At 41.4% G+C, this 24,401-nt stretch overlaps 1 protein-coding gene across 1 annotated transcript in view; it reads right to left on the minus strand.

Moving 5' to 3' along the window:
• Positions 1-775: 775 nt before the first annotated feature.
• Positions 776-24,401, minus strand: part of LOC126455496 (dehydrogenase/reductase SDR family member 11-like) — a 29,462-nt gene continuing 5,836 nt past the window's right edge. The window contains exons 2-6 of the mRNA XM_050091247.1: positions 21,142-21,304; positions 9,796-9,925; positions 8,451-8,580; positions 3,407-3,553; positions 776-1,122 (exon numbers count right to left, since the gene is read on the minus strand). Coding sequence (XP_049947204.1) covers positions 1,081-1,122; positions 3,407-3,553; positions 8,451-8,580; positions 9,796-9,925; positions 21,142-21,304 — 612 coding nt within the window. The 3' untranslated portion in view covers positions 776-1,080. The remainder of the gene's footprint in view (positions 1,123-3,406; positions 3,554-8,450; positions 8,581-9,795; positions 9,926-21,141; positions 21,305-24,401) is intronic.

A 24,401-nucleotide genomic window follows, 5' to 3' on the forward strand; every position in this document is an offset into this window, starting at 1 on the left:
TAACGTGGCTTACGTAAACTCAAGTCGGTATTTGAAGGACAACTTGTCAAGGTAAAGTACCTACAGTCGGCTCGAGGCAGTGACCTTTTCTTATTGTGAGTGAAAGCCGCAAAGAATGTAGAGGTCGCCGAAAACAAGGGTCAGGACTTGACTGGCAGTCAGGTACTTTGGTGCACGATGTAGAAATGATGACTTTTTCCTTCATTCGCTAATTTACACAAGGCTATGGAGCTTTTTCATTTTGGTTTAGGTGAAAAATTGCCAGAGCTGAAATAAAGAAACTTAAATTGTAAAGAGGCGTCATGTGAAGATGTCTCCCATAAATGGAATTTATAGGGATGATTAGGGTTTGAAATCTCATGTTGCCATTTAGATTTACCAATTCCATGTACTCTGTTGCTTCTTCCAGAACGCCGCTCTCAATTTACTTCTCTTTACGCCCAGTTTCCATTGCCTTCGACATTAAACATACATTTAGTCCAAAATTTCATTTTCTTTCGTATATGAGAAACTACTGAAAGGAAAGTAGAAATTATCTGAATACTAACGTAATTTGAATTTAGAAAAGGCCCTATATATATATAGGGCCTACTATTTACAACTATGCCCTTATTTGTGAACTTAAACTACTGATCAAGACATCTGTTCACCACTTCTTTTTTTTTGCTTACTTTCGAATATTGAAATTTTTGTCTATTTTCTATCCCTAAAAATATGTGAACCACTGAGGTGTATTATGAGGTACCGATAATTCTTTTTTAAACTGAAAGTCAAATTCCTTTCTATTTTTATTTGTTTACTTTTTATACAACTTAGATAGTTCTACAAAACAGCAAACGTATTTTATTTTACTTTTAGTTGCAATTATAAATAAGCAACATCGTTTAAATAATTTCCATTCTTTCTTGATGACTGTTGATCACCATCTGTTGCATGGGTTGTCAAGAACAGTGTGGAATATACACAATCCAGATAAAAGTTCTAGTTTGCTGTGCAACTATCGCACACTATCACCCGGTGATGTGACTTCTCTATTGATTAATGATGCGTTTGGCATTTTTCAGGTGACTGTTGGCAGCTTCAGTAAACACTACCTGTAGGATTCATAATGACGTCATGAATCTGTAACAACAGTAAATTTTATTTAGTCGTTAGCGTGAGAAAGAAAAATATTACACAAATAATAATGTAAGACTGTTACACATGTATCTCTCCAAGATTGATTCCCAAGCTTACGTGAAATAAAAACAGGATCTGCCTTTGTGAAAGAACACAATTTTGTGTTTGCTTTCCCCAATCTTGTGATAACACAGTTCTGACATCGACAGTACATCTTTCTTACTCTCTATTTAATGTTTCCCGTATCTGGAACGTTTGACAGTTTTCAATAGTATTCATGTTTTCAGTTCTCCTTATTGCTTATGACTAAATTTAGGAAACAGCATGAATTAATTACACAGAAGTCAGTAACTTACTTATCATGCTATTTGTTTAAACATTACTGTGGGAAACATTCTGACAAACTGATCTTTTAATTCTGTAAACAAGCATTTATATTTTTTCTCTGCACAATTCAATATGCAATGTGAACGTGTGATTTAGACGTCTAAATAGAGTACAAGCTCTGGACGCCAAGTAAACCGAAACCAAAGTCACAGGTGGGACAAAATTTAATATACAAAGAAATAATCAATGACACTGCAATGGCACAACTGTGACTCTGTAAAATCTAAATAAGACAAGGTGAAAACTGGCTGGCTGATCATTTACATAAATCGCAGATAAGCGAGCCACCCTGTTAACACACAGGAAACGTCAACCTCAAGTTTTGGGGAACTAGCTGGACAATTCACAGAACCTTAAAAGTCATATCACATTCGTCTGATTGTTAATTAAGGCAGAGGTAAATCTGTAGGCAAGTCAGCTTCCACCTTTTGTTTCGAAAATAAAACTCATTCCAGTAAAATGTGCCACCCTGCCATCTGTATGCCAAAAGCAACACATACTGAAGAGCTCTCTGGCTGGAGCAAGATGCCATGTGTCACAGGGAAGATTACAGTTCCTTTGCAAGGTGCTGCTTTCTGGTGCAATGAGTGTTGGAAAACCCGGACTTCCCGAGGAAATTACTCTCCGTTAAAATCCGCCTAGTTCGCTCCGATCGTTGTTATCAATGGAGAGACGTCTACAGACGTTAAAGTAACCTCTGGCGTGCCACACGGCAGTGTTATGGGACCATTGCTTTTCACAATATATATAAATGACCTAGTAGATAGTGTCGGAAGTTCCATGCGGCTTTTCGCGGATGACGCTGTAGTATACAGAGAAGTTGCAGCATTAGAAAATTGTAGCGAAATGCAGGAAGATCTGCAGCGGATAGGCACTTGGTGCAGGGAGTGGCAACTGACCCTTAACATAGACAAATGTAATGTATTGCGAATACATAGAAAGAAGGATCCTTTATTGCATGATTATATGATAGCGGAACAAACACTGGTAGCAGTTACTTCTGTAAAATATCTGGGAGTATGCGTGCGGAACGATTTGAAGTGGAATGATCATATAAAATTAATTGTTGGTAAGGCGGGTACCAGGTTGAGATTCATTGGGAGAGTGCTTAGAAAATGTAGTCCATCAACAAAGGAGGTGGCTTACAAAACACTCGTTCGACCTATGCTCGAGTATTGCTCATCAGTGTGGGATCCGTACCAGATCGGTTTGACGGAGGAGATAGAGAAGATCCAAAGAAGAGCGGCGCGTTTCGTCACAGGGTTATTTGGTAACCGTGATAGCGTTACGGAGATGTTTAATAAACTCAAGTGGCAGACTCTGCAAGAGAGGCGCTCTGCATCGCGGTGTAGCTTGCTGTCCAGGTTTCGAGAGCGTGCGTTTCTGGATGAGGTATCGAATATATTGCTTCCCCCTACTTATACCTCCCGAGGAGATCACGAATGTAAAATTAGAGAGATTAGAGCGCGCACGGAGGCTTTCAGACAGTCGTTCTTCCCGCGAACCATACGCGACTGGAACAGGAAATGGAGGTAATGACAGTGGCACGTAAAGTGCCCTCCGCCACACACCGTTGGGTGGCTTGCGGAGTATCAATGTAGATGTAGATGTAGATGTAGATGAAAAGTCACCTGTCGAAGTGTGTGTGCCAGTCTTCTCAGGAAGACTATTCAGTACTCTAAATCAGTGATCGTTATCCCAGAAAGTTCATTTTAAGAATCTCCATTTCAAGCGTATGATGTTGAATACAGAAAATAAAAATAAAATGTAATGATGGTATTTCCGAAATAGCGATGCCAATAAGACGAGGAATAAAAATCGTGAGCAGGGCGATTGAGGCAAACTGCAAAACACAGTACAGACTCTAACACAATATTTCGATCAAGTAAGACGACCTTACCTGAACTCTTGGGTCTTGAGACAGCATGCAGATGACAACCTCCGCTACGTCCTCTGACTCGTGCACGGGCATCAGTTTGTACATCTCCGGACTGAATTCTTTGAAGTTTGAGGCAAACTCCGTTCTGACAAGTCCCGGGGAAACAGCCTGTTATAATAAATGAAGAGCATCAGTATGTTACATGCTTATCTCTTCAATGTGTGTGTGTGTGAGAGAGAGAGAGAGAGAGAGAGATAGAGAGGGGGGGGGGGAGAGAGAGAGAGAGAGAGAGAGAGACAGACATTTCTTCATTCCGAATAACAAAATGTAGAACCAATAAACCTTTATTTTGGAACGTCCTACTCAAAAATCACGTTATAAACTATTTGAAGAGGTCTATCAAGAGACAGTTCACAGTAAGGCTCTGAAGGCTAATTTTTAGTTGTGTTTGCTGGTGGTTTGTTCATTTTGTACCTGGGAATCGCAGATTTCCTGAGGGACAAATGTAGCGACAGATCTGTTCAGGGTGGGAAATTTCGAGTTTGTCAGCCAGTGGGGCAGAAGATCTCGACGCCATCAAGACCGAGTCTCGTTCATGGACACCCTAACTTCAGGTGCATATAAAATGTATTGCGGAAATATTAATTCTTTTATAGTCAGTGGTGTGAGAAAATGAGTTCACCTTGAGGCTCTATTTTTAAAATTATCAATTATTCGACCTGCTGATAAAGTCCTCGATCTCTTCCCTTTGCTATGCTACTTTAAGTCATCTACGTTCCACATTTTCGATAATCTTCATTAAATATTGTAACGTTTCTTTCTATTAATCAATTTTCAGTTCTACTGCTCCTTTCGGGGCTAAGTTTACTAATACTGAATGCTTTAAATGTGCCCCTCCAACAGTTTTCTTCTCCTCATCACCTTTCAACGTTCCCGATATGTCTGGTTCATCATTCAGCTTTCCCACTGTGCATGTATAGATTTCTATACTGTTTGATGCTGCAGACGACAGCGAAATATAAATGTGAATAAGGCAATGCTCCCCAAACAGAAGCACTGAATGTTAGAATACGGACATTAGGACGGTACTGTAATTTGAATTACTGACTCAAAAGTAATCACACTTGCAAGTTTTTAATTAGTTCTTCTATTTAGTTCTGACTCAAAAGTAATCACACCTGCACGTTTTTATTTAGTTCTGGTATTTATTTTGGACTCCAAAAACATGTAGTTATGTCTCAACATCAAATTTTAAGCAGGGAAATGAGATGCTAATTAAATTGCAGTGTAGGTGAGGTTATCCTGATAAGTACAGCCACAAGATATGGTGACTGGAAGAATCTCGGTATGAAGTGGTGACACCACTCAACAAATAATGGAAAATTACTATCAACAAAATGGATGTTAATGGGAATTAAATGCTAATATTTTGGTTTGAAAGAGACGTGCAGTGTCTTGCAATGGTGTTACGAAAGTCAGCAAATACAGTTTGAGGAAATTCTGTGACAGACGTTGCTGGTTCCACATTCATAACAACGTGAGTGTTTAGAAAGGTGAGTTACGTCTCCGATTATCTGTTTCATCTAATGTCAAACACCTGTCTCTAGTTCCACATTTCAAATTCACCGACCAGTTTGGCTATTTTTAATGGTCTACGTTCCACCTGCATATAGTACTGCACTCAGAACATACACTATCACGCACTTATAATGCAGTTTCGTAACATCATTTGATAGCATTATAAATATTTTGTTACAGAGAGCTTTCTTCGTCGTTATCAGTTTATTAAACACACTTCTTGGCAGAAAAATACTGTGTGTGCAATCGGCACTTAAATACTCAGCCTTGCCTTTCATCAGTGATGTTCTTACCTATTGACCTGTCATAGGGTGACTCATATTGTTTATTACAGGTCTGTTGGTATCTCTCCCCTACTTTCCAAACTTCCCACAAGATCTCCTGTACATCTTGCTTCATTAACACTCCTGGAACAGACTATACCAGTTGTTCAGAACGTGGCTTTAACTAACCCCTGAGGTAAAATGAAATTTCCTGATGGCTACAAAGAAAAACATGGTTCAATTGCGTTTCGGTCAGTTACTAATGCTAATTATGCAAGTAATCAATAAGGTAATTAATTTCTTTTATTTCAAATATGTGCCACCACTAACTCATCATGTAGTCTGGAAGAAGCTACAGCATGTGAAATGAATATATGAACGTCTTCTACACATAGTCCACCCACTACAACGAATCCTTACGTTGTACCCTACATCTATAGCAGTAAAATATGCTTAAATGTATCATGAAATAGCCTTCTCCGAGATGCAGGTAGTTCCCACAAAACATCAAAATCGCTTTATCATTCACTTCACAACAAGAAACAACTTAATCGACAGCATAACAAAATAGTAACTACGTAGTGGCTACTACGCTGTTGTAGGGCCTACACAATATTATTATTATTATTAATGTTATTACAGTTATGGGGCAGTGGTCAGACACAAAGCTTTAGCACTCTGAAGTCTTACAAGTTTTTCCCATTTCATGAGTGAGGAGCCCAGCAATAAAGACATTTACAAAGAGTAAGTGTGGTGCACCCATTGTACCTTGACCGATTTAGAGAGGTTGCAGGCTGTGGGTGAAGAAAGTGGTGCTAGGGAGACCATTGCTGCAGGGCAAGCATCTTTGTAACAAGTGTCTACCCTCAATGTTGATAGCTTTCTTTCCTGAGAAGGAGTTGTAGGTAGGACTGGTGGTGCCCTGAGAACTGCTTCATCATTCTAAAACCTAGTTTGTTAGGAACAAGCAGTATCAGTTGTCACATTGACTCACTATTTCCTCGTTTAATACAACACAAAAACTAAGCATCACTTCTATTTAATCATTTTAAAAATAAAAGTCTTAAAAATAATTCTGCATTCCAAAAATTAGTTAGACGCTAATGTTGATAGCAGTGGGAGACTAGAGGTAGCGGTGCCAGTTAATGTACCGTTGCACTTAATAGTAATGATGTCAGAAGGGTCAGGAACCACTGGCCTAGGGGGTTGTAACCAGAATGAATCTACCAGTTTTCAGTGGAATGTGTACTATGTTGGAACCTCCTGATAAGCTTTCTAATACCTCCCTTGCATTAGTCATAATGGATAATTTTGCTTCCTAGGTAGATGAATTATTTGTCTTTTATTACTACGTGCTTTCTGTTTTAACACTGAGTTTTTGGATATTTCTTTCTAGTGTCCATCGCTTTCGTTATCTTTATTTATCCGTAATCTATATTCTCTATTAAGTCCATTGCTAACCGTAAAATATCTATATCCCCTTGTTTATAATTATTTATGTCTTAGACAATCCAATACTGATTGCTCAGAGCAAATAAGAAGTAGTGGTAATTATGAATAAACCATTTCGTCTTAAAAAAGCTTACACATTACAGTGGAAAAATATCATAACAAAGGCTCGAGGCGACAACCACCACACCCAATGTTCCAGTACAATGTAATGCACTGAGAGGACTGGACCTTGGGTTCATTGTCATTCAGCTCCATTGCTAGTATGTGTTGTTTGTGCCCGGGCTTTAATATCTGTTCTGTCAGCAATTTCTAGGCTGTTTTCTTCCAAATAGGCATCTTACCACGTGAACAACTCTTTCTCGAACACCCATGTTGTCTCAACGATTTAACTTCTTGCACATTTTCGACCACGGAGAAAAATTTCTTCCCTTTATGATGACGCATGTTCCGAAAATATTCTCTGTACAGTCATTCGGTTTCCTGACGCTACTTTCTACTGAACTTTACATAACGTAGCTGTCGCGAAGTCATATCGTCACTAATGTTCCATCTTCGAAAGTCAGCGACTAACTGCCCATTTTATGTTATGGTGCTTTATTTATTGTTACACATTGGAAAGCATTTTTACATAGTGTTAGATTGGTTAACGCCACTCAGGAAATTGAATAAGTAGGGATGGTTTTGTTATTTGTATCTTTTGAGTAACTAATATACATGAATTAATTTATTAGCTATAAGTAAATTATAAATATTCCTTTCTTGAGAGAATAATTTACATGAATTAATTTGTTAATTATAGGTATTATACTGTAGTTTGTCGCTTTCAGTCAACTACAAATATGAGGATAAAATGCACTAGGTGCAGCAATGTAATGCGAAGTACATTGCAATTGTATTTTTTCTGCAACAAAATATTCTGGTTGTAACTATGGCTGTATTATATTACAAAACAAAACTTATTCTGAGATTTACCTTTCAACCACACATTAGTAGTAATATCCCCTCAGTCTGTTAATAATTACATTAAGGTCAATTTTCAGCTCACTTGTGTTGCTCATGACTTTGAGGCAAAATAAATGGTTTTAGGTTGGAATTAATTGGAAGATTGTTTTCCCCATTCACATATAAATTACTTACGGTAAAAAAAATCCCGTTCGCTGAATAGAGGTGGTCTACATTGAGAATGCCACAATGCATCTGAGCTCCTGCTCAATCCCTAGAGGCCCGGACATCAACAATGACACTCTCGTGTCTCTCTGTCAAATGAGGCACTGTGAGTGCAGCCTACCAAATTAGTTTTATTCAAACACGCACGTGTCCATATTTCCCACGTTATTGGCGGAGAGCAACAACCAGTTTTTTATTGCAGTTAAATTCTCATGTAAACAGGTTTTGAGCGATGACTCATTTTCAGTAACCCATAGATATTCCTTGTCAGATGTCTGCGTCAGTGTTTTAGGATGAGCTCCACGTAAGTGCTAACTGACAATAAAATTCTGATACTGCAGTTCGCCAATACCTGTCTGTGGGCTACAGAAACCAAACAACTGCGGTTGAGTAGACACAACAAAACTCAATAACTGAAGATTATTTTTGCATCAAACTTCCCTTTAATAATGGTCAGCTGTTTATTCGTAGGACCTTCAACACTTCTGAGGTCTATTACAGTGACATTATCAAGCGTTATACCATTTTTTGTGAAAATAATGTAGCTACAATACACAAAAAATACAACAAATGTTCGTATCATCAGTCTGCCAATGACGACTTACCCCAACACGGATCTTGCTCTTCCTCTTGGCGAGGTCTTTCCGGAGTCCGTCGAGCAGAATTTTGACGGCGTGCTTGCTGGCAGTGTACATCGAGATGTTCCCCATGGGCGGCGACATGTGGGCCAGACCACTGCGGACGGAAGGGGTGCTGCTCAAAACTTTCATGTTGTGTGAGGCATTAGACTGACAAAGCTGCTGTTTAAACCTCTCAGTCGAAAGGAAGGTTCTTAATGATTTCATCCATTATGGATTACAGTGTAATATTGTAAGTATAATTAGAACCAATATACGCACATTATATATATATATATATATATATATATATATATATATATATATATGTGTGTGTGTGTGTAGTAACGGTTATAAGCGCAGTTATTTCTATTGGTGACTGAGGACAACGTACTGAACAACGTTAAATCAGTAGTTACGTCATTTGCGGACTACTAGCTATAGTTATTAGGAACAGTAAGTTTTTAGGTTGCAAGTACAGGAGCAATCTATCAATGTGCATTATCCCCTGTACAGGAGGTCAGATGTTGGTGTGTGGACACGTGGATGCTAAACGGTGAGTCTATACTGACAGTTCACTTTGTGGTGCAGTTACGACTGTGCTGAGAACACCAGATGGCAAATTGTGTGACATTTTAATAGGAAGGTGCAGAGGAAAAACTACTAACACACAGAAGTGGATATAGACATACCAATGACCACAATGTACTAAACACATTAGCATCATACTGCTAATGTGTAGTATATTTTGGGACATGAATGTGAATAAAACTATATATTTAAAGAAGCAAGTCAGTCATAGAAAAACAAAAGTAACTGTGCCTAGAAACCCACATGAGTTTTAAAAGTTTTGAGAAAGATTTCGGACTAGTCGATCGAAATAAATCATGAGAAACAATTAGTGACAGTGGCTACGCATCACCTCTCGTAATGGCAGTCTAAAGTCGATATCTTGAAACAAAGCAATAAATACAGGAAATTAAAGAACATAGGAGATAAAAACTAGTCAGGGAGTGAGGTGGCGAGAAGCTGAATAAAAAGAAAATAAATGTTACATGTATTTGCTGTTAGTGAGGAAATAATTGAATACACAGATTATAGGTGAAAATCACTTGCGAATTGAATGGGAGCTGTAAAACTACCAAAGAAAATACTGAATTACTACGTGAACGGAAGGAGGTAAATTTGCCGACAAAGGAAGTAAATGAAAAACTTCCTGAAGGTGGCACAGGAAGATGTATAACCGTTATATGTCAGACTTCGACGAACAGGACGCTTTATATGTAGACCAATCGCCTTGTTACAAGGAGTACTAGTTGCTGGCGCTGCCTACCTGCTGATGTGAATGATGACGCCGTCGTCGACGCCCCTGCTCAGCATGTCCTGCACGGCTTCCCTGGTGCAGATACTGAGGCCCAGCACGTTCACGTCCAGAATGCGCTTCCAGTCTTCTGTTTTACCAGCTATTAAAAAATAAAGCCCTTATCAAGGGTCCAGTGTACACGAAGCAGATGCGGCAAAGCTTATAGTTCAACGTCTCAGAAGCTCGACTTAAAAAGCGACGGTTCTTGTGCATGTCTCACATCGCTTGCCCATAGCTTCCGTCAATAAATGGAACCAATGAAGATGACGCGCTACAGCGTGGACTTGGAAGCATCAGCATCGACCCTACTTGCATGAAGCAGCCACTTTGAATACTGATTAATCGAAGCTAATCGTCGTGATGCGTGTGCACGGGAAGGGCAGTACAACAATTACAGTAAATACTATTCCTTAGCTGAGATACAGAGTTCGTTGAACACTTACAAAGCAATAGAAAACGAATATTAAGTGCTGAAATCAGAACGTAAGCGTGCGCTGGTGTTCACAACCTAATTCAGATATTATAAAGCATCAGTTAAGATAAAAGTTACAAAAATGTAATGAAAAAGCCCCCGTATGATTAAGATGAGCTTGAGACAGAAATGCCAGCAATGAAGAGCAACAATGGAGCATGAGGTGCTTCACCTAGCCTGATGTATGTGTTTGATCATGTACATGGAGAAAGGATCTGGTTCCTGCGAAAATAAGTCAGATGTGAGCTTTTGAAGGCTCAAAAACATAACGAAGTGAACCATATGATACCTTTCAGCCAGAACACGCGACGGATGACATACAAACAACGGAAATGAACTAAAACTTGGACGAGATGTCTGAAAGTAACTGACACAGCGATATTAAAGTCCAAAGGCGCTAGTAAAATCGAAGTAGCGAGCTTGGTATGCATAGAAAATAAACAGAAATCAGTGAAATTTTTATTTCTCGGTGACAAAATGGAAACCGAAGGGTCATTTGCATAGAACAAAGATGGTTGAAAGTCTCTTACTGCCATCACGACAGAACGTAAAGGAGTCGTACAACAGTTTTATATCATTCCAAAGTAGTTTACACCAGAATATTCGATATCTGGCGTCATGAAAACACTTTCTCTAAATTGTGCACAGGCAGTAGTTGCCAAAATTAAATAAATACCACACATCTTTGCCTGAGATCCGAGTCTGGTAAGGTAAGCTAACTAAATGAAGGTGAAGTTGAAAAATCTTCCTCTCTTCTGTTCAGAAGGAATAAGTTTCAAACCATCATCCGGTAATTACAATGAAAGTTTTTCGTGCTTTTCCAAATACTCTTGAGAAAAATATCAAGATGCTCAGCTTTACAGTCGACTCTCTGAAATATCTTAGTCCAAGGGGAATGGTCCAAGTGAGATTCAGTGGTCTGACAGGGCACGAAGAAAGACGGAAGGAAGATTTGGGTTTGACGTCCCATCGACATCCAGGTCATTAGAGATGGAGAACTAGCTCTAATTGTGCCAAGGGCGGTGAAGGAAACCGGCCGTGCCTTTTGAAAGGTTCCATCCCGGCATTTGCCTGGAGCGATTTAGGAATATCACAGAAAACTTAAATCTAGATGGCCCGACGAGTGTTTGAACCGTCGTCCTTCCGACTGCGAGTCCAGTGTTAACCACTACGCCAGCAGGAGTGACCGAGCGGTTCTAGGCGTTACAGTCTAGAACCGCGCGACCGCTACACATGGTTCACATGGCTCTGAGCACTATGGGACTCAACTTCTGAGGTCATTAGTCCCCTAGAACTTAGAACTAGTTAAACCTAACTAACCTAAGGACATCACAAACATCCATGCCCGAGGCAGGATTCGAACCTGCGACCGTAGCGGTCTTGCGGTTCGAGACTGCAGCGCCCTTAACCGCACGGCCACTTCGGCCGGCTGCGACCGCTACGGTCGCAGGTTCGAATCCTGCCTCGGTCTTGGATGTGTGTGATGTCCTTAGGTTAGTTAGGTTTAAGAAGGTCTAAGTTCTAGGGGACGAAACAAAAATTTTCCTTACACAAAGCACACATGACGAAAGAAAAATTACTGCTTCCAGGCACAGCAGCTACTAGTTCTATTCAGGCAGAATTACTGTGGAGTCAGAAATGGTCTTAGCTGTTGCTTTGCTTATTGTGCTGCATATCGAGCGTACGTAAAGCAACGTGTAAAAGAAAGATATCGATGCAAACTGACAGCGCGGAAATGACTTAAATTTAAAAGTATTGTTCTCCTAATAAACCTCATGTGACACCTAGCTATCGGAAATTATACTGACCGACAACTTCCTTAAAAATAATTTCCATAATCGAAATAATTCTTTATCGATAGTCACATTGCTTGTTGCCGGTTGATTCTGAATTATATCAACAGTCTTTTCGTTGTCCCCCTGAAAGACAGAGGTATAGTTACGCCCGGGCCAAGGGTCCAACAAAAGCAAAGAATTAATATCTGCAAGTAGTTAGAAACTGTTTCGAATGAAATGATAAAAATCATTGTTTCCTATTTTTCCTGATTTTGATAGGTCAATTATAAGATTTTGGCCACTAAACAGATCTTTTATTTTTATTTTTGGTCCTAATATGCCTTGATGTCCCGAAGGTAAATATAAAGCTTCAAAAACAGTACAGGGAGGCACTCATACTTATCACCGTCATTGTTGTATATGAATGTGTCATAGCATTAATCTATTGCACAACAGACTCTGTCCTTTTTCGCCTCTGAATGACGTAGTGAGGTTTGCTCGCAGTTCTTTCAAGAAGCCTGACTGATCGGCGTTAGCAACGAATTAATCGCATTTCCTCTACATCTTTCTTCGTTACTTTGCATCTTCCTATACTATATGATTTCTTGACTCTGCTTAATGAGGTTCAGATGGTTCAAATGGCTTTGAGCACTATGGGACTTAACTTCTGAGGTCATGAGTCCCCTAGAACTTAGAACTACTTAAACCTAACTAACCTAAGGACATCACACACATCCATGCCCGAGACAGGATCCAAACCTGCGACCGTAGCGGTCGCGCGTTTCCAGACTGTAGCTCCTAGAACCGCTCGGCCACCCTGGCGGGCTTAAAGAGGTCGAAGCAGATTTTAAACTGGGAGCGTTCATCTCAACTGCGACTCAGAGGGTCCATTCTCATGGACCTCCATCAGTAATCGTGCACTGCCCCTCACGAGCAGCTCTACATTGTTCACATCCTAAGCAAAGTCCTCTAAAGAAATTATGTTCATGTTGTTTATTCAAGTTTGTGAATTTATGTTGGTTATTAATGGGATGTAACGAGATTTTGTGGTCACCTGTACGGCAAATCTTTCGGGCAGTTTTTCTTTCACAGTTCTGCGATTTTCATTTTGGCATCTATTAAATACTTAGTGCTAGTCTTCATTTCATTTATCCATTTCACAGTCAGATTTTACGAAGCAAAACCCGGTTTGCACACTGATTAACATCAAGCGTTAAACTCGATGGATATCAATTTAGTTTTATATCCAGTGGTAACACCTGCGCTTCCGCAAAAACAACTGGTATTTATTACTGATATTAAAGGAGTTTAACATCTGAATGAACAGTGACTGCGGACAGTCAATCAACGAAAACTGATGTGGCGGATGCTCACTTAAGTCGAAGATAGCAGTGAACTTATGCAGCACGCTGGATGCACCGGGATCGAAGAATGTAATCTCTTTGGTTCTTGTTGTCTATTCCTCAAATATTTCTGAAGTTGTGTTATACGCATAGCTGTTAATAATGAAATTGCTCTCATCAGAAAGTGTGTTAGAGGATCACTGAATATAGTTCTCCAAAGTGGTGCCCCGACGTAATGCAGCAAATGCACACATTAATCGAAGATCGATTGTGAACTTACTCAGCTTAAGTTAACAATCGATCTTCGATTTATGTGTGCATCCGGCACATCAAATCCCTCCCCTTTTTTGGGAGAGTTGTAGCTCGGCCATATTCGCCATATGTTCATAACAATCGGCACAAAAAATTCTTATTATAATATTACAGTGTTGTGGAGCTATAATTACTAATAATGCAAAACAATGGAGAACACAAGAAAAGATAGAGGTATTGTGAGAGCAAGGTAACAGCAGATAAAAGCATAATGATCAAGCAACTGTTGACACAAGGAAACAACACTGACCACTGGCTTGCAGGAGCGTGACTGCACTACTTGTGGGGCAGCCTGTGAAGGGGAAGGAATATCAAAATGCTCAGAAGAAGGATGGCAAGGGGCAGACAAGAACTCTTGCTCAAGGGCAGGCTGTTCATCCTCAATGCATGCCGGTTTAAGGTGGTCAACTGAATCGTATTCTGCTTTCCTTCCTATCAATTTCTATCAATCACCAGAGAAGAACACACATGCTGCGGGGGTGACTGGTGGCTTGACCATATCGTCTTTGATCCAAACGACTTTACAAGTAAAGACTTACCTGTGGTAGAGCAATGGCTTAGTACCATGTCGGATAGGAGTTATTTGCTGAAGGCTACGCATGTGAGATTTGAAGTGTTGCAAAATTTCGGAATATTCTCCAACCAATAAACGTGAAGGAGGGGTAGGGGAAAAATATATTAACTACTCTCAGAGACTCGTTGTACACTAGCTGGGTGGAGGAACAACCCAAATCGTCCTAGACAGTCCTTAAGCCCAATAGCAGTGATAAGAGCGCAGTGCTCCGGGACTATGCCTGACAAGACAGATTAGCCTAAAAAGTGCAGTGCATACGCAAACACTGTCCGATTACTGGCAGGGTGGTAGCTAGTAGTTTTGAGATGTTTACATCCGCACAAACGTAAGAGTTTCTCGAACAGCTCAGAATCAAACTGCCTGCCTCCATCTGACGTTCTCAAACGGGAAACCAAGAGGAAACAAAAGCAGATCGGACTGAAATAGCTCAGTTATCGGAAACAGGAACCGCCTCAGGCCACCTAGAGAATCGGTACACCACAGTATCCTAGAAACGGAGGCCCTCTAAGGGGAGTAGAGGACGTATCTACATGGAGGCGAGCAAATCTCTCTGATGGTTTAGGCAAAGTTCCCACAGGGGCAGATATGTGTCGGAAGATCCTACACTTCTGACATTGAATGCAGCTTCGTGCCCAACGACGAGACTCTTTCTGCATCCCTTGCCACAAAACGTTATCTGATATCAACTTTGCGGATGCCCTGATCCCTCGATGTGACAAATTGTAGAATGCATAGAAAACAGCACGACGCCAACATGGTGGGATGAAAGGACGGGCCCTGTTGCTCGACGTGTCACAACAGATACGGAGTGCCGGTCCCAGTAGTGGCACTTGCTCAGGATGCAGTCCAGTGGAAGCAGGGATTGATCGGCAGTTTGGAGGAAAGGGTCAGCCTCGACAGCAACTGCTGCCCAGTCAATAACAGACATGGCTATGTAGTTACAGGATAGACAGCCAGTTACCGCATTCTGCTGTCCTGGAAAGTGTTGGATATCCGTAGACAATTGCGCGATAAAATCAACTTGACGTACCGGGCAGGGTGAGTTGAGCTCAATAACATGTATGAAAATAGCAACCAGGGGTTTGTGAGCTGTGTAAATCTTGAGCACTTGGCACTCCACCCATGGCCAAAAGTGTTTAAACTGCCAAGTAGATAACCAAGATTTCCTTCTTCCTCCGACAGATTCTTAGAAAAATACGCCAAAGGCTGCCATGTGGACGAAACTATTTGGTGTAACGCAGCACCCACGGCGGTCTGACTCACATTTAGCATCAAGGCGATGGGGGCCCCAGGGATATGGTGAGAAAGCAGTTGTGGCGTCCGCTAAAGCTATCTGCAATGCCTCGTAAGCTTTGGTGGTCTCCAGGTTCCATATGACTTTCCTGCTACCTATCGTGTTCTTGGCCTTAAGCGATTCTTTAATAGGGCCTTGCATCTCAGCGAAATCTGGTAAATGTCGGCGGATGTAACTGAGCATTCGAAGAAATCGGCGGACCCCTTTAAAGTTTACAGGAAGTGGCATCCGCATGATATCTGCTACCTTAACTGTTTTTGAAGATATGCCAAACTGTGCGATAATGTAACCAAGGAACTCAAGTCTTCTCTCTTCCAAAGAAACACTTGTCTATATTTATCTTGATTCCATACTTTTCCAATCTTGATAGTACTGCACACATATGTCTGATGTGCTCTACTGTGTTAGAAAATTCCAGCATGTCGTCAACACAACAGAAAATGAAAGGCAGCGTATGCAGTGCATCATCCCTGAAACGCTGCCAAATTTGGGGTGCGTTTCGAAGGCCGAAAGGCATAAAATTATGCTGGAAAAGACCAAATGGCGTTGCCATAGCTGTCTTATGTGTGTCCCGATCTGCCATCGGAATCTGTGCAAAAGCCTTGGCGCAACCAATGACGCTAAAGAAACTAGCACCACTCAAATTATTGTTGAAGTCAGACACATTGGAAACTTGGTATCTGTCAGGCACAGTGCGGTCGTTGGGCCCTTATAATCCCCACAAATGCGCCATGATCCGTTTTTCCTTTTTACCATTTGCAACGGCGATGCCCAAGCACTGCGTGACCTAGACATTGTCCCATCAGAAATCATTTCATCAAACGCTCCAGCAGTGTGTAATTTTTCAAGAGGTGAGCGCCCAGGCGCACTAGCCACGGAAAGGCCTGGAGTTATGCGTATGTGGTGCGTAGTAGAGTGCTTCATTGGACCCTGAGCCACAACAGGATTTGTCAGTTCTGGGACTCTGGCGGAAGCAGCTGACCGAGGTCGTTGTCCTCTGCCGGTGAGTCCAAGAAGTAGGGCGCAGAGGAAGGGGAACTGGTCCCATCAAACAGGTACCGTAGCTCCGCGAGCTTGTTTCCCAACTCCTGTTCTCGTGTTGCCTCATTCAATTTCAAATCGGTGTTTTCTTCACGTAGTGTAGCAACATTCTGCACTTCCTTGGCGTACAAGACGTTGATCTCGCAGATTTTTCCGTTAAGCATCGTATATTCCACCTGTAATGCAGAAAGCTCGGAATTATCAAGCGACGATTGAGAAATAATCAGTCAGTACCCGACGCAATGCCACGCAGCATTAAAATGGTTCCACTTGGGTAGGCCAAAGCTGTCCTCATGTTGACCAGAAGAGCGGAATTTTAATGTTTGAAAATCTGTTAGCGTCGGTGCCCTGGTCGACGTATGCAGAAGCAGCAGACGCCTCTACAACACCAAAAGCGGATGGCAAAACTGGATCTTTCGTCTTCACGTCGATAGGGTTCATTTGTGAATAGTGTGTAGCACGACGGAGAAAATGAGAAAAATCCGTTCAGTACGGGGTCACCACTTTGGAGAACTACATTCATTAGGTACTCTCAAAGCCTCCCGGTACACCAGCTGGGTCGAGGAACATCCCAAAGCGTTGTTGACAACAGTCCTTAAGTCAAGTAGCACTAGTGGGAGCGCAGCTGTCCAGGATTCTGCCTCACAAGATGGAGCAGCCTTTAAAGTGCGGTGCATTCGCAACCGCCATTCCATTACTGGCGGAGTGCTAGCTCGTAGTTTTGAGATGCTTACATCAACACAAACGCAAGAATTCCTCGGACAACTGACAAATTGCCTCCTTCTATCTGATGTTGTCAGCTGTGGAATACCGAAACGGGAAAACCAAGAGGAAACAATAGTACGCGTGACTGAAACAGCTGAGGTGTCAGAAACAGAAACTGCCTCAGGCCACCTAGAGAATCAGTGCACCACGGTAACCAAGAAACGGATGCCTTCTAAGGGGGTTAGGGGACAAACAATATCTACATGTAGGTGAGAAAATCTCCCTGATGTTGTAGGAAGAGCTTCTACACGGACAAATATGTGTCGGGAGATCTTAAATGTCTGACAGCAGCTTCATACCCAACGACGACAATCTTCCTGCACCCCAGGCCACACGACTTCATTTTGCAGATGCCATGATCCCTGGGTGTGATCAATTGTGGAATGCATAGAAAACGGCATGAATCCTACCTGGTGGAATGAAAGGACGCGTGCTGTTGCCTGACGTGTCACAACAGATGCCGAGTGCAGATACCTGTAGTGGCACTTGCTCAAGATGCAGTCCAGTGGAAGCAGGGTTTCATCGGCAATTGAGGAGGAAAGGGTCAGCCTCTTGCACGGCAGCCACTCCTGCCCAGTCAATAACATATGCAGCTACGGGATTGACAGTCAGTTACCACATTCTGCTGTTCTGGAATGTGTTGGATATCCGTATAGAATTGTGCGATTAAATCAGCTTGACCTACCTGGTGGGGTCAAATTGAGCTTACTAACATGTTTGAAAACTGCAACCAGGAGCTTACGATCTGTGAAAATTTGAACACTTGTCCCTCCAACATTGGCCAAAAGTTTTTAAACTGTAAAGTAAATGGCCAAGAGTTCCCTGTCGAAAGCACTCCAGTGCTTCTGTTTCTCCGACATGTTCTTCAAAAAATATGCCAAAGGCTGCCATGTGGACGAAACGATTTGCTGTAACACAGCATCCACGGCGGTTTGACTCGCATCTACCATCACAGCAATGGGGGCCCCAGGGACAGCGTGAGCAAGCAGCATGGTGTCTGCTGAAGCTATTTTCAAAGGCTATTTTCAAAGATCTCATAAGCTTTAGTGGTCTCCAGGTTCCAAGGGACTTTCCTGTTATCTCACGTGTTCTTGCCATTAAGCAATTCATTAATAGGGCCTTGCGTCTCAGCTAAATGTGGTAAATATCGGCGGAAGTAATTGAACATTCCAAGAAATCGGCGGAGGCCTTTACAGGTTACAGGAAGTGCATCCGCGTGATATCTGCTACCTTAACTGGATTGCATCTTGAGCAAGGGCCACTACAGGTATCTGTATTCCACATCTGTGAACTTATGTAGCATGCTGGATGTACTGGTATGGACGATTGTAATCTCATTGGTTGTCTGTTGTTTGATCACCAAAAAGTCTCTTGAAGTTGTGAAGAAGATAAAAATTCACTTGACGCCTTCCTGAGAGGCAATCTCCACTCATTCCAAATTAATAGTATAAGTGTAGACCAGATGTGGCTTAAATTCAAAGTAATAGTATCGGCAGCAATTGAGAGGTTTGTACCAAATCAACTAACAAACAACGGAGCTGATCCTCCTTGGTACACAAAACGGGTTAGAACACTGTTGCAAAAACAACGAAACAAACATGCCAAATTTAAACAGACGCAAAATCCCCAAGGTTGCCGATCCTTTACAGAAGCTCGAAACATAGCGCGGAGTTCAATGCGAGACTTTGTCTCGAAACCTGGCAGAAAATCCAAAGAGATTCTGGTCGTATGTGAGGTATGTTAGTGGCAACAAACAATCAATGCCTTCTCTGCGCGGTAACAATGGAGATACTATCGAAGACAATGCTGCCAAAGCAGAGTTACTAAACACAACCCTTCGAAATGCCTTCTCAAAAGAAGACGAAGTAAATATTCCAGAATTCCAATCGAGAACAGCTGCCAAAATGAGTAACGTAGAAGTAAATATCCTCGAAGTAGTGAAGCAACTCATATCACTTAATAAAAGCAAGTCTTCTGGTCCACATTGTATACCAATTAGGTTCCTTTCGGAGTATGCTGATGCATTAGCTCCATACTTAACAATCATATACAACCGTTCGCTCGACGAAAGGTCCGTACCCAAAGACTGGAAAGTTGCACAGGTCACACCAATATTCACGAAAGGTAGTAGGAGTAATCCACTAAATTACAGGCCCATTTCGTTAACGTCGATATGCAGCGGGATTTTAGAACTTGCATTGTGTTCGAACATTATGAATTACATCGAAGGAAACGGTCTATTGACACACAGTCAACATGGGTTTAGAAAATATCGTTTCTGTGAAACACAACTAGCTCTTTATTCACTTGAAGTGTTGAGTGCTATTGACAAGGGATTTCAGGTCGATTCCGTATTCCTGCATTTCCGGAAGACTTTTGACGCTGTACCACACAAGCGGCTCATAGTGAAATTGCGTGCTTATGGAATATCGTCTGTTATGTGACTCGATTTCTGATTTCCTGTCAGAGAGATCACAGTTCGCAGTAATTGACCGGAAGTCATCGAGTAAAACAGAAGTGATTTCTGGTGTTCCCCAAGCTAGTGTTATAGGCCCTTTGCTGTTCCTTATCTACATAAGCGATTTTTGGGATAATCTGAGCAGCCGTCTTCGGTTGCTTGCAGATGACGCTGTCGTTTATCGACTAATAAAGTCATCAGAAGATCAAAACAAACAGCAAAACGATTTAGAAAAAATATCTGATTGGTGCGAAAAGTGGCAGTTGACCCTAAATAACTAAAAGTGCGAGGTAGTCCACGTGAGTGTTAAAAGGAACGCTTTAAACTTCGGTCACGATGAATCAGTCTAATCTAAAAGCCGTAAATTCAACTAAATACCTAGATATTACAACTACGAACAACTTAAATTGGAAAGAACACATAGAAAATGTTGTGGGGAAAGCTAACCAAAGGCTGCGTTTTGTTGGCAGGACACTTAGAAAATGTAACAGACCTACTAAGGAGACTGCCTACACTACGCTTGTCCAGCCTCTTTTAGAATACTGCTGCGCAGTGTGGGATCCTTACCAGGTAGGACTGGCGGAGTACATCGAAAATGTTCAAAGAAAGGCAGCACGTTTTGTATTATCGCGAAATATGGGAGACAGTGTCACAGAAATGATACAGGATTTGGGCTGGAAATCGTTAAAAGAAAGGCGTTTTTCGTTGCGACGGAATCTTCTCACGAAATTCCAATCACCAACTTTCTTCTCCGAATGAGAAAATATTTTGTTGACACCGACCGACATAGGGCGGAACGATCACCACGATGAAATAAGGGAAATCGGAGCTCGTAAGGAAAGATACAGGTGTTCATTCTTTCCGCGCGCTGTACGAGATTGGAATAATAGAGGATTGTGAAGGTGGTTCGATGAACAGAAAGAGGATCTTTGAATATAGTTCTCCAAACTGATATTCGCTTAAGATGTCTTAAGATGTCTTCTTCCTGTAAAAGAAATTTCAGAGCATGTTCCGCTAAATCAGACTGGACAATTCCCTTACGAGATGACCTTGAAGTCGAAAGAACGTTATATTCTGAACTTCCATTCAGTCCCCTTAGTTAGGGACAGTGTCTTTGAAAATCACATCACAATGGTGAAATTCTAGTGCAGCTACAATAATTCACACATGCTTAAAAATAATAAAAAACTAAAAATCCAATGATTGTAATCACGCTCAAGGATTGTTGCTTAAATACCTATAACGCTGCTACGTATCTATAGGAATGCATTTAGATACTTACAGATCAGATCAGCATCATTGCCAACGCCAGCGTTGTTAATCAAGATATCGACACCTTTCAAGTTCTCTTTGATCCATTTAAATGCTGCGAGAATACTTTCCTCATTGGTGACGTCACCCTCAATTGCATGAAGCTTCCCCGGGGCATCTTTCAACTCGAGGGCCTGAAATGAAAGACTAAATAGAATTCTACTGTCCTCCAGTCCAAAATAAGTGTTTTAAAAAATAATCCCATGACTGAAATCAGCAGTGCACACCACATCGCAAACTGGTGAGATGGAGAAAGTGTATGAGGAATCTAATCAACTAGTCAAATGCATGAAAGGAAAGGAAAATACAGGTGTCGTGAGAGACTGAAGTGGAATAGAAATTTTATGCAAGGATACAGGGAAAGGGACGAGGACGGGAACTTATTGGGTTCCTTTCAACAATTATACGAAACACATTCTTAAATAGCCATAACCCACATGGATGTACGATTCCAACCGACGATCAAGTTAAGCAAATAGTTACTGGACTGAAAAGCTGAAAATCATAAAAATGTGAACGATTAAATATATACGAATATCGAAACGAATCTGACATTTGTGAGGTACTTGTATTTAGAACTGAGGGAAGTCATACACGGCTCTGACTTCATAAGGATACTTACAGTAATTATACCTATGTTCATATCATTTGTAGACTTAAAGAAAGCTCTTGACAGTGTTGACTGGAATGAACTCTTTTGAAATTCTGAAGGCAGCGAAGATACAACAACAGGAGCGGATGGCTAGCTTCAACTTGTACAGAAACCAGATGGCAGTTATAAGAGTCGAAGGGCATGAAAGGGAAGCTGTGGTTAGGAATGGAGTGGGACAGGATTGTAGGGTATACACCATGTAATTCAATCTGTACACTGACCAAGTACAAAAGGAAACCAAAGAAAATTTTGGAGTAGGAATTAAAGTTCAGGGAGACGAAAAAAAACTTTGAGGTTTTCCGATGGCATTGTAATTCAGTCAGAGACAGCAAAAGACTTGGAAGAGCAGTTGAATGGAATGGGCAGTGTCTCGAAAGAAGGATATAAGCTGAAAATCAACAAAAGCAAAATAAGGATAATGGAATGTGGCCTAATTAAACCAGGTGACACATAGAGAGTTTAGGAAACGGGAATCTAATAGTAGCATTTGAGATTTGCTAATGGAGCAGCAAAATAAGTGGTGATGTCCGAAGCTGGAAAGATATAAAATGTGGAATGGCAAGGAAAGCGTTTCTAAATAAAAGAAATTTGTTCACTTAGAATATTAATTTAAATGTTAGAAAATGTTCTCTGAAACTGAAATTTTCTGGCAGATTAAAACTTGTGCAGGACCGAGACTCGAACTTGGCACCTTTACCTTGCGCTCTACCGACAGATCTACCCAAACACGACCAGTCTCCACAGCTCCAGTTCCGCCAGTACCTCGTCTCCTACCTTCCCAACTTCACAGAAGCTCTCCTGCGAACACTGCAGAACTAGCACTCTTGGAAGAAAGGATATTGCGGGGACATGGCTTAGCCACAGCGGGGGGGGGGGGGGGGGGGGGGGTGTTTCCAGAATAAAATGTCCACTCTGCAGCAGGGTGTACGCTGATATGACATTTCCTGGCAGGTTAAAACTGTGTGCCTAATCGAGACCCGAATGCGGGACCTCTGCCGCGTTCTAGTCTCGGTCCGGTATACAGTTTTTATCTCCCAGGAAGTTTCATATCAACGCACACTCCGTTGCGAAGTGAAAATTTCATTCTAGAAACTTCTCTGAAAGTATTAGTACGGATTGTAGCCAAGAATGTGAGTGAAACAGCGATGATAAACAGTGGCCGCGCGGTTTGAGTCGCCATGTCACGGATTGCGCGGCCGCTCCCGCCGTAGGTTCGATTCCTCCTCGGGTATAGATGTGTGTGTTGTTCTTATCATAAGTTACTTTAAGTTTGTTGAAGTAGTTTGTAAGGCTAGAGACCGATGACCTCAGCAGTTTGGCCCCTTAGGAATTCACACACACACACACACACACACACGCGCGCGCACACACACACACAGAGAGAGAGGAAGAAAACAGAAGGTTATAAAATGTTGTGCTACAGAAGAATACTAAAGATTAGAGTGGTAGATTACATAACTAATGAGGAGGTACTGAACAGAACTGGGGATAATAGAAATTTGTGGTACAATCTGACTAGGAGGGATAAGTTGGTATGACAAACTCTGAGACATCAAAGGATTCCTGATTTAGTGTTGTACGGAAGTGTGCGTAGTAAAAATCGTAGAGGGAGACCAAGAGATGAATACAATAGGCAGATTCAGAAGGAACTAAGTTGCAGTGATTATTCGGAGACAAAGAGGCTTGCACGTGTAAAAATCAGTCTTCGGACTGAAGATGATGACGACGACGACGACGATGACGACGACGTCAGCGACAACAACAACAATAACAGCCAGTCTTGATTGGCATGGCGAGAAATGTCGCTAAACCGAAGAGATTGCAGCTGTAGTGAGAGCTCATCATACAGCTTGAATGCTTTATGAGAGATGCTGTTGGTATCGTAAGTGTTGCAGATGGACGGGCATCAGATGAGAATGACTGAACCTAAAAAAGCGAAGAAACAAACATAATTTGATGCTTATCACGGCAAGAAACAGTGAGAAGAAATTAATGCGGCTTTATGGAGCTGCACATTGGATGAAACGTTTTTGCCGAAGCGAGATCTTCAACAGCAAAATTATTTCAGTATTTTTTTCTACTCTGTTCACTTCAGGGTACTTTGCTGTAACCGAGGTCTGCGGCACACACCTCATATATCGTTTATGGATACTGTGATTTGAGGTAATAATATGCTTGCTAGAAACATTCCTGACTAATTTCTTTTCCGTAAAACATTAGCCGTCTTGAACAATAAACTGGATTCCATTGATGAAATATTTAGTGGGCCGGTTACATATGGGCGAAGATTTTCCAGAAAATAGTACGTTGATTAGAAGTCGACGAAGTGATAAAGAACTCTCACTTTTCTTCCGACGATTTCTCCTCATTAAAAAGTCATAATGAGTTGCGTTTGTCATCAGTCCAATCACAATCTGTCAGATAAATCAGAGCCTTCAATGCCATCCGTTGACTTCGAAACATAACGTCATAACAAGCCCTAAAATATAGCACAAACGTGATTTCAAAATGGCCACCAATTTCGTTATCCGCTCCCATGGCGCCGAAATAATTAACATGTAATACAAAATCGTACAAAT

Source organism: Schistocerca serialis, chromosome 2 (assembly GCF_023864345.2).
Source record: "Schistocerca serialis cubense isolate TAMUIC-IGC-003099 chromosome 2, iqSchSeri2.2, whole genome shotgun sequence".
Lineage (NCBI taxonomy): Eukaryota > Metazoa > Arthropoda > Insecta > Orthoptera > Acrididae > Schistocerca > Schistocerca serialis.